This window comes from Zychaea mexicana (genome assembly GCF_025766255.1).
Source record: "Zychaea mexicana strain RSA 1403 chromosome Unknown BDB00scaffold_186, whole genome shotgun sequence".
Lineage (NCBI taxonomy): Eukaryota > Fungi > Mucoromycota > Mucoromycetes > Mucorales > Lichtheimiaceae > Zychaea > Zychaea mexicana.
Window position 1 is genome coordinate 52,786 of NW_026516849.1, and position 11,029 is coordinate 63,814.

General features: G+C 41.9%; 3 protein-coding genes across 3 annotated transcripts; 2 read left to right on the forward strand and 1 right to left on the reverse strand.

Annotated features, from left to right (window-relative positions):
- Positions 1–4,422: 4,422 nt before the first annotated feature.
- BDB00DRAFT_860371 (uncharacterized protein) lies at positions 4,423–6,445 on the forward strand. The gene is made up of 4 exons (XM_053125993.1): positions 4,423–4,705; positions 4,815–5,078; positions 5,178–5,702; positions 5,814–6,445. Exons 1-4 carry the CDS (start codon positions 4,510–4,512, stop codon positions 6,233–6,235), a joined length of 1,407 nt encoding a protein of 468 aa, XP_052972719.1. The 5' UTR covers positions 4,423–4,509; the 3' UTR covers positions 6,236–6,445.
- Positions 6,446–6,959: 514 nt separating this feature from the next.
- Positions 6,960–7,730, forward strand: BDB00DRAFT_776328 (COPI associated protein-domain-containing protein; the record flags this gene model as incomplete). The annotated part of the gene is made up of 3 exons (XM_053120270.1): positions 6,960–7,099; positions 7,302–7,356; positions 7,485–7,730. Coding segments are annotated over 3 exons (441 nt in total), but the record flags the coding sequence as incomplete, so codon positions are not given.
- A 616-nt stretch (positions 7,731–8,346) lies between these two features.
- Positions 8,347–9,380, reverse strand: BDB00DRAFT_860374 (uncharacterized protein). Its single transcript, XM_053125994.1, has one exon. It carries the CDS (start codon positions 9,273–9,275, stop codon positions 8,541–8,543), a length of 735 nt encoding a protein of 244 aa, XP_052972721.1. The 5' UTR covers positions 9,276–9,380; the 3' UTR covers positions 8,347–8,540.
- Positions 9,381–11,029: the final 1,649 nt, after the last annotated feature.

Below are 11,029 nucleotides of genomic sequence, written 5' to 3' on the forward strand. Positions count from 1 at the left end.
GTAAATTACGTATGGTCGGGCATACAGAAAAAAAAATCAATGAATTTTTACATGGTGTTTGCAAAACGTTAATATCTCGTCATTTGTAACATATAGCAACCTGTTATACATATAGTTTATATAAGCTCGAGCAGTACATCTTGGATATGTAGCAAGTGGCAATTAGCCTGTATTTTAAACCAACTAATATACAATTTATAATAGTCCAAAATTGGACTTAAAGAACTTCTTCATAATCAAGGAAAGTTAAAATGGGTATTAAATAACCAAAAAAATAATATCGAGACTTCAAATATTTTTCGTAAATACTAGAGGACAGTAAGTCTATGCTCCTGTAAAGCTGGATTAGATCAGTTTATTTTTTTTTCTTTGTCGTTGAATAATAAAAAGTCCAAAATTAGACTCAGAATAGGGTTGGGACCCATTAAAGAACAAAAAACTAAATTAGGTAATAATACCCGCACCCCCATCCACAGGTCCGTGCTAACAACGCAGGAAACAATGGCAGATCTTTTATAACGTAGCCGACAGTAGCACGATCACAACGCGCTTTATCACACTTTGGAACGCGTTTTTCACCTTCCTTTGTTTTAATTTCTGTGTTCGCGCGTAATTCTGTTCGCAAAAATAATCGAAAGGAAAAAAATTGCTCGGAGGCTACGAGCCAACATCCTGTTTTTTTTTGGTTTTCACAAGTATCATTCACATCACGCGTACAGACGCCGAGGAAGTAACACAGCGTCTGATTGGCTTTGTGTCAGACTGTGTCTGTTGCAATAGCATTTTGACTTGCTGTGCTACTTTTACTACTCAATCCTTTTGCTGGAGACCCGCTCGTGAGTGCGTGCAGAATCAATAGCTTTGATAAAGATACCTACTTGTCCGTGCCTTAGGCCTAAATAACGATCATTGTTGGCTAGGGATGTTGATGGCTGCACTACGCTGAAGGTGGCTATTTCTTAGAGCCACTATGTCTTTCTTGTCTTTGCCATTTGATGCCAAAACCTTGATCCAGTCGTCATGACAATGTTCGTTACCATAGATACCGTCTCTGTGCTATGCGTATCTAACAAAGAGAAGCCTAGCTACATGGTGCATCATGATATCGTAATGCATATCTAGTATATATTCCTTCATAGCCATTCACGGATGCATATTACATGCACTGCGGCTGGTTATGAGTTGCGAAATTAGGAAGGAGCTACAATTGTGCTGTGTTACATTTGCATGGTATGGATGTCACCACCAAATGAATGGAAACGCAGAATTTCCTAGTAAGCTACCTGACAGTATTATTAGTTTGGTGAGCAACGTTATTACACCACCTAAGACATCAAGATAAGGTAGCCGTTTAACAATATCAAACTGTATTCGAGCAGCAGGACAATGGGCTGGTGACAGTTTTTTTCGCAGATAGTCAGCGAAATTGGACGACATCTGGCTAATTGGCGTTACAGGCGGCATAGCGGACACGGGGATAGGGGGTCCTTCAGGTTAAGGACGATCATCGGATAGCGCAAGATACCCAGAGATAGCGACAACGTATCCCGAAAGAGAGTATTCTCGATCGAGTAGATTCGCTTAGCAACGAAAACGTCCTACTACTGAGAGCAGCACGTCGTAAAAAGACCGTATAAAGTGTTGGTCGATTAGACAAAGTTTATTGTTCTTGAGAGAAACAATGGCGAGTATGCTTCGACTTGTTGCGAAATTACAGGACTATTTTATTTCTCCTTACTGTTTGTTAATGGTCCCGCAAATTTGTGCAGGCCTTGCTGCTGTACGCTTCAATTTGCTAAGATATTAACAGAAACAGCTGTTTAAGAAAATCTAAGCTATGTTCCATATGGTACTTTTACCAACTCTAACCTGCCAAACGATTAAAGAATTGTGGGTGACGAGGGGCAGCTATGCGCGTCTGACTTTATTTATTTTCCGGCTGCAACATTTCGACTGATTCAAATTGAGGTAAGCATGTTACAAAGACGTCAGGGCTTGATTGGCAACCAGCCCAAATAACTATGATTTGGACCCTCAAAATATCGTTACTTTTACCTGTACTGACAAAATCGCATTTCGCCTTGTTCTTCTTGGCTTGTAACGCTAATTTTATCTACCCTTATGCCGAATCGTCAAAAATCTCGGCGGCATACATCGTCTCTATTGCATAAGAAACAACCAAAATATACTACTTCTCTCTGCAATATGATAGAAATTCATAGTAAAGGAGTGACTGTGTAAGCGATCGCATGATACAACAACATAGCATTACTCCTGGGTGTACATTCTTTTGCTATTAGTGAAAAGCTTGTTAAATGTAATGTATGAAGGGCTATTAAAGTGCTCTCAAAAAGTAAATTTGCTTTCGTGCACCCTACTAGCAGTGCCCTATCACATGATATATACATCCATTTCTTTTCTGGTCTGTTGGGTTAAACTGATGCTGATACTGTAGCAGAACAGAGACGACGCTTTAGGCAATAGTGATGAGCAGTTCTATTGATATAGAATAACAACTTGACAACACGGCTGTCATACCAGTCAAGATTGCATTTTGTCCTGTTTGACAAACAAGGCTAAATTGTTTTTTTTATTGACAAGTTCACGTTTTCAGGTAATCGCTAATTAGGGCTGCCAAACAAGCCCTGGGATTGCGGTTGGGGCGGAACCTGCCGAAGAAGTGGAGGAAGAAAAAGAATCTTCAGATGAGGAAGGAAACAAGGGAAACGAGAGAGTGTTGGTGTTGGAGTAGCCCATCTTCAATGAGTTGGCAGAGAGAGCAAAAAGATCGCGAGTTTATCATACCCTGTCAAATGAATTTTAAACGCCTTTTTTCTCTGCTAGAAATGGTAGAATAAGTGGTTTAGCTGGTCCGCTGGACTTGCTCCTGATATCTAGAAAAGGTGAACATGTATCAACAAAAGCTTTCTAAAACATTTTGATTTAAGGTACACATTTAGAATGTCAGCCTACATATGCTCGTGATGTAGACGAGTGAGTGTACGGATTTTAATTGGCCATCACTCATTTTTGAAAATTCTGTTTGCCCATTTTCTCTTGCTGCCATTGCCCATGTAAAGGATGGATATAAGAAGCTTATATTTTTATGCTCTATGCTGTATGCTTGTGTCTCATACATTCAATCCTCGGCAGGTTTTTCTGAGCTTCTTTAAGATCGCTATAGAAATGATGATCACTATAGTTCGCGTTGTATATATTTTATTAAGAATCATACAGTCTGAAACTCTCCAATACTTTGTCCTCCTGGTGGATTGCTAACGCAAAAGAATGAAAGTCGTTGGCAAAATTCCATCTCATTGTCCGTCAGCCATGGCTTCCTTTTACTACTTCCGCTTACACTTCACAATCGTATACCTTCTTATAATGTATCCTCAACAAGCTATGTAAAAAACCGGCATAGATCATGGTAAAAATATCAACCCTTTCCAAGGGTCTATCACCCTCTATATGTGACCGAGTACGATACTCCTTAATAAGAGCGTCAGTATGTCGAAATCTTTTTTCCGTGAAGAATTAGTATATACGTTCAGCACAATCGCGGCGTTGACTTAGAGACGTAACCAGAGTTACAGCGTTTCAGTATATATAGCAAGATAGCGTGTATATAGTTTCACGTTAGTGTTATGCCTGGGCAATGACAAGGTTCTGTTACTATGTATGTATTGTTTCCCAGCACTTTTTTATGCATGCTACCATACAGTATGTAATCAATTAGAATAAACTTATAAAGCAGCCTTTTTATAACTACTTACAATAGTTACAAGCGAGCATCAATTCTTGTTACTGTCGGATGTGGTTTTTAGTCTCTTGAATATTATATTATTCCCAGAAGCATCAAGCCGTTTGGTCCACAAATAAATCTTGTGTGAGAAGACCTTTTATATACATGAATGCGCAACATACAGAGTTTTGCTGGTTGACGATGATCTACGTAAGCTTGTGAAACATCATTGCTTAACAGCAGAAGAAAGTGTCTATGGTATGCTCAAAGAAATGCTTGTTTAAAGCTTCATAATACTCAAATAACGCAAGCGTTTAATTGAAATCTGTTGGTCAGAAACATCCTTTTGTCTCTTCCAAGATAGAAAACCGTCGAGAGATGAGTTGGAGATTAACCACGATTGGACCAATAAAATTTCATAGGTACCAAAGCCGTGTTTTTCATTTCCTAAATTGCTGCGCACGCAAACAACGCATTGACAAAGCTATCAATTGGATGCTGAATTATGTAAGAACCGTATCTCGGCAAAGTTCAACTGTTGCATGAGAGTCATTGATCGATTAATCTTTTTTTTCTCGATCTGTGAGGTGACGTATCTATGCTCAATTAGTCATGCTTTGCAAATGCTCAGGAAGTAAAAGCACGACAGTTCAGCCATGTATTACTAATCCCGCAGTGTAGAGACAGCTCCGGTTCAAAAATATAAAAATATACACCAGAAACTCTTTCTTTTTGTTCCTGTTTATTTCATATTATAGAACATTGAAATGGTTCCGGTCCCGAAGCCTACAAAGCAAATCTACGATTACCTTGTGATTGGTGGCGGCTCTGGGGGTTTGGCCTCTGCTCGCCGAGCCAGCGGTATCCACAAGGCTAGCGTGGCCCTTATAGAAGCACAACATCGTCTCGGTGGTACTTGTGTCAATGTCGGCTGCGTACCTAAGAAAGTCATGTGGAATACAGGTAAGCGAATAATAAAACTAGGATTTTGAATGACGCCGGGCATGGGAGTAGGGGGAGATGGTACAAGGTGGAAGTGATAAGCTAACCAGTGTCAAACTCGGGAATAAAGCTGCGGTGGCCGAGACTTTGCGCGATGCTCCTAGTTACGGTTTCGAATTGAAGGCCATGCCAGCATTCAACTGGGGCGCTTTGAAGGCTAAGCGCGATGCTTATGTGAAGCGTTTGAACGGAATTTACGAACGTAACTTGGGCAACGATAATGTCGAGCATTTGCAAGGTTTTGCTAGCTTTGTTGGACCCAACACCGTTCGTGTTCAGCACTCCGAGACCGAGTCGTACGAAGTGCAAGCAAAAAATATTCTAATTGCCACTGGTATGTTGCAAAACTGAAAAGATACCATATTTCATGGAGCGTGTAAAAGTATTGGAAAAGGAGGGGGTTATTGACCAACAAGTCGGGATGTGTGTATAGGTGGCCACCCTATTATTCCCAACATTCCCGGTGCTGAACTCGGCATTGATTCGGATGGCTTCTTTGATTTGGAAACGCAGCCCAAGCGTGTGGCTGTAATTGGCACTGGTTACATTGGTATCGAGATTGCTGGTATTTTTAATGCTTTGGGCTCAGAGACCACCGTATTCTCGCGCACCAAGCACATTCTGCGACACTTTGACAGCATTATTCGCGACAACGTGTTGAAGGAGATGGAAGCGACCGGTGTCAAGTTTGCTTACGAGTCGCAGGTCAAGTCCTTGTCGCGCTCTGACAGCGGTATCCGTGTCGATTACGAATCGGCTGGTGAGTCGAGTTCCGTGGAAGTCGATTGCGTCCTCTGGGCTATCGGCCGTGCACCCAACGTAAAGAAGCTCAACTTGGATGCTGCTGACGTCAAGACCGACGAGAAGGGTTATATCGTTGTTGATGAATACCAGAACACCTCGACCGCTAATGTGCTTGCATTGGGTGATGCCTGTGGTAACTTTGAATTGACGCCTGGTATGTCTAATTTCGTATAGTGGTGTAATATAAAGCATGGGACGTTGGTTTTTAAGAGAGTGGTGTTTCATCTCTATGAATACTACGTGATGCTTACATAAGAATAATTAGTTGCCATTGCTGCTGGTCGTCGTCTTTCGGACCGTCTCTTTGGCGGCGAGCAATTCAAGAACGCAAAGATTGATTACGACAACATTCCTACCGTTGTGTTCTCGCATCCTACTGCCGGTACCATTGGTTTGACCGAAGACGAAGCCCGTGCCAAGTTTGGCGATGCCAATGTCAAGACTTACACCTCCAAGTTCGTCAACATGTACTTTTCCATGCTGGATCACAAGGAGCCCACTGCTTACAAGCTTGTGGTGACGGGCCCTGAGGAGAAGGTTGTTGGTGTGCATCTGTTTGGCCGTGAAAGTGATGAAATCCTTCAAGGCTTCGGCGTTGCTGTTCGCATGGGAGCCACCAAGGCCGATTTCGATAACTGCGTAGCTATCCATCCTACCGCTGCCGAGGAGTTGGTGACCATGCGCTAAAGGGGGATCGTCTCCTCTACTTTTCTTGTAATTTCCTTTTTATTAATACTTGATTGTACTATAACATTTGACACATCCATTACATATATGCGATATACATCATTGCTGGGATATTGCGCAGCGTTAGAGTGCATAAATGCATGCAATTCTATGTGAAACAGCAAGGATTATTGTAGTTCTTGTACGCAGCAAGATGATGATACAGAAAAAAAAAGCACATGTTTGAGGTCATGTGAGTTTCGATCAAGGAAGTTGAACCCGAACAAAAAAATTCCCGCGGAACAATAAGACGCTCTCGAAACAAAATGGGTGCATCTGCCGGCTTCTGTTTCCCTCTTCTTCCCCAACCTTTCATTACTTTAAAAACCTTTTTTTTTCTCTTCGACCATGGACCGAGTAATGGATAGTATAAGAAACGTGAACCATAGCCTGGTTTTTCGCATCATCAATATCATTGTAGCGTGCTTTATGGTAAGGCTACCCTACCCACGCCGAGAAAAGATGCTCACCGCCAAGACTCGACAGCCGCGATACATAGTAATGGGCAAGACTGCTTACAATTATAATTGCTCTCTCTTTTCCTATACATCGCCAAACGATAGATTATCGGGGGTGTCTGTACGATCATCACAGGAGGTAAAGTGGCAACGACAGGTTCTATCTTGGATTGTGGGACTTGCAAAGTTACGGACTCTTAACAAACAATGATGGATGGTGAACAACTTTAGGTTTCCCGCAATTCATTCGAGGCATTTACTGTATTGTGTTTGGCGTCGTTGTGTTTTTGTTTGAATTTCGATTACCATCCATCATCACGCAGCACGCTTCCTTCCTCTTTTCTTTTATCGGCCGCGGAATCTGTACGTATCACCCTGGGGAGCATTATGCATAAAGAAGTATACGTGGGCATCTTTTGTTTGTATGTATATTAAACTAACATGGTGGCGGCGATAATTTTTATTCATTGCGGCGTACCCATAGTCTACATATTGTAAGTGACAAGCTTGGCACGATAATGCTTACAAAGAGCTATAAGAATTTAACTGTTACAACTTGTTTTCCTTAGCATTGGATGTATTATTCTAAACTACCTACCATTGGCAATCGCATCTGGCGTCATTGTAAGTGGTGTTGAGTAAAACATTGATAGACAGGCAGGAACAGAGCAAGAGAGGAGGAAGAGATTGCCAAAGAGATCATGATAAAGAAGGGGCAGGTGGATTAAATTGAGAGCGTGAATCATGCATAGGTGGCCGTGTTCGGTGTAGCGTACGTTATACTACAATTCATCCCAGGCATCGAGGCGCCTAGTAATATGAAGCGCCAAGCACTTGACGATTCCATGGATGGCGGAGGAGGATCATCCGGAGGCCGAGCCGCTCAATGGGCCGCAGCCAATGATCAGCCTTATGGCTCACCTACGAATTATGGCCCAAGCGCAGCCGACACAGGATATACTGCCAACGTGAGCCATAACAGTACTAGCGTTGTATAACTACAATATTAGTAACGATAATCGTATGCATGTAATAGTGATGTTGGCATTTAACTCTCCCCCATACTCTATGTATTTAATAATCTTCCTCAGTTATTTACTTATACAATAAATGTAAGAAAAACCACGCGAGAAATGAAAATCGGGATACCCATCTCGGGTAGTTCCAAAGTATAATTCAATAGAGCAGACGACGGTAAAGAAAACTCATTTAACAACTTACAGGAGCAGTAAGATATTGTAATGGTACCTACTGCAGTAGCAAAGTATCACGTATAAATTATTAAAATCCCGGTCTTTCATGTTTGGCATTAAAGATACCCTCGAATAGGCTATGTAGGCTACAATTGGTATGATTCAAAAGCATGCGGCCAGAGCAAGCTCTGCATTACAGTCGACCCCCGTTAACGTCAACCCTCAGGGCACCAGCAAAAGTGTCGACCATATCGAGGGTTGACGACCACCGGGGGAATAGGCAAAATCTTTAACTGCTAAATTTGAAAAGGTATATATTCTTTCAGCGCTCCCCGTGTAGCTTCTTCAGATGAGAACTATAACACACTTTCCACTTACATACTCAGTCCCTCTGTCGTATCAAATTAAGCACTGCTCTATGTATATATGTATCATACGTCGTTTATTTTAATTTGTTACAATAAGAAAGAATAAACTAAAGTACAATAACTACTGCTACTATTATGATAGTTTTGATATTTTACAAGAAGGATTGTTTCCTTCCTTAATGTAAATACAAGGAAAAAGCTATATACCTATCTAAAGAAACTAACTTTGGATTCTTTTTTGTTCTTTTTATTTGCCTTTGAACATTAATTTCAATATCTTTGACTGGTGATCAAATAAATAATTAGTAGTGTGGTATAATCGTTCCCAATAACCTCGGACCTTTGGTGACAATGGCGGTGGGCTTGAGTTGTTGTTACGTTCTCGATTGCTGCTGCTACTACTACTTGCTTTGTTGTTGTTGTTGGAAGCAGAAGCAGGAAGAGGAGATTTGCTATCGAGTTTTTCTTCTTCACTTTCTTCCAAAGAGTCCTGCCATCCAGAAAGGTTCATCAACGGGCATTTGAAATCAAAATGGGTAAAGTTGACCGGGTATGGAAATTGAATATCCAGTTTTGCCAAGGGCGTTACTTGATGATGCTGATAACGAGACAGAGAGGTACTAGGTGGTAATGGCATCACACATTGATAATAGTAGCGACTGCTGTTCTCTTCTTCTTCGGCTGGTTCTCGTTGTTGTTGTTGTTGTTGTTGTTCCGCGTTATCAACATCATCACCAAGTTTGACAGTAAACGATAGAAATTGTGTATCCGTTTGACTTGTTGACATGCCAATGACTGCCGTCAAATTCAATGACTTGTTTGCTGTTGGAACAATGGCTTGTCTTTGCTGTTGTGAAGATCCATAACAGTATAAGAGTATTATGCCAATCAATATCAACACGAAAACCAGACGAGCGAACAGACGGGGTTGTATCATTGCGTTCGGGTATAAGGTATTCTTGTTGCTGTTCGCTGTACCCATCCAATAAACATCCGACGTAGCAGCAGTAGCAGCAGCAGCAGTAGTAGTAGCGACATTATAATTATTATTTTTGTTGTTGTTGCTTTTGTTGTCGATATTATACTGTTCTTTGGTACGTATGACATCGAGCACTTTTTCCCGCTTGAGCGCCTTTTGACGTGATTGCCTGAGTATGCTAAAGACGGTCTGGCGGTCCAATGCAGCGAATTGATCAATCGTGAGGATTTGATAAGGTGCAGGCGTCGTCATGCTTGATGCTGCCCAGTCTTTTCCTAATCGTTGTACGAGCCCACTCGGAATTGCGCTGCTATGATTGGTGCAACGACTACTATCGTTGTTAGTGCTGCTCATCATCATTGCCGTTGTCGTCGTCGTTGTTGTGGTGGCGGTGCTGCTGGTGCTGCTGCGATAACCTTTCTTTTTCGCATTTTTTTGAAATGATGGTGCAAGGCCCACGTCAAGTTTGGACAATGAGATATCGACGCATCTGATCTTGTATTGAGCAAGCAAGTCCGCAAATTGTGTACGTCGTTCGTCAATGGTTGGAATGGTGTTGACAGCGGCGCCAGTATTAATAACACTAGAAGCAGGAAGAGGTGGTGGATTGGAGGCACTAGAAGAAGAAGAGACAGTAGATCTTGGGTATTGATAATGATGATGGTGTTGAGATCGAGGTCTTGTCGTAGTAGTAGTAGTAGTGGTAGCAGTGTTTCCACTTGATAGAATGGGCATGATGGGAATGCCCAACTTTTTAAGTCGCCACAAGATGACCATGTCCTCGTCGGTTCTTAACCGGTCCTTGACATTATGTTCGTCATAGTTGTTATCGTAGAAATATACGCAAAGATCAATTCCATTGGGTGCTTTATCCGGGTAAACAAATCCATCAAACTTCTGGCGAGCATAGACAGGAACTTGTTGTTGCTGCTGTTGCTGCCAATCGCTTGGATATTGTCTTGCAGAATCGCACTGTAGCCAAACGTATTGCTCGATCATAAAAGTAAGGTTGTTCTTGTCTTCTGCTGTTGTCTTTTCGTTGGACGACGACGACGACGACGACGATAATGAAGACCAGGTGAAATCTGCTTCAATGATGGACAAGCCGTTATCTTCACACGTCTCAATGATATTGTCATATTGATCCTCTCCACCTTGATCAGGAGGCACAAGATCCATCAGCAACAAATGGTGCTTCCTTTCCTTGAACATCTTGGGATTTTGCAGCCAGGATGGTGAATCATAATGAAATAATGTAGCAAATGCTTGAGACAGCTTTTTCATGAAATTGCGCTTGTCCTTTTCTGATGCCGCACCCATATACAGTACTCGTATGAAGCTTGGCATTTCGAATTCTTGTTCATGTGTTGTTGTTTTCTCCCCGTGTTCTTCCTCTTCTTTTTCCATTTCATCAACATCCAACAAGTCTTCCCTTTCCGTTCTTGTTGCAGCAGCAGCAGCAGCAACAGCAGCATAAGCATCCTTTTCTTGTTGTTCTATAGCATGCATTTGCTGTTCAAGGTCCTTTTGTGCGCCAAAGAGATCCATCAATGTCTCTGACCCAGCATGTGCAACAATATCGTCGTCTGCTACTAATGCTCGTTGTTGTCGCCCTTCGTCGCTACTACTGTTGCTGTTGCTGCTGATTGCCAATTCAATAGATCCTCTACCAAAGGAATCCGAGGTTGACGACGACGACGACACTTGCGAATCTGGTCTTGTCGTTCTTGCTCTTCTTATGCTTCTTCTCTCTAACG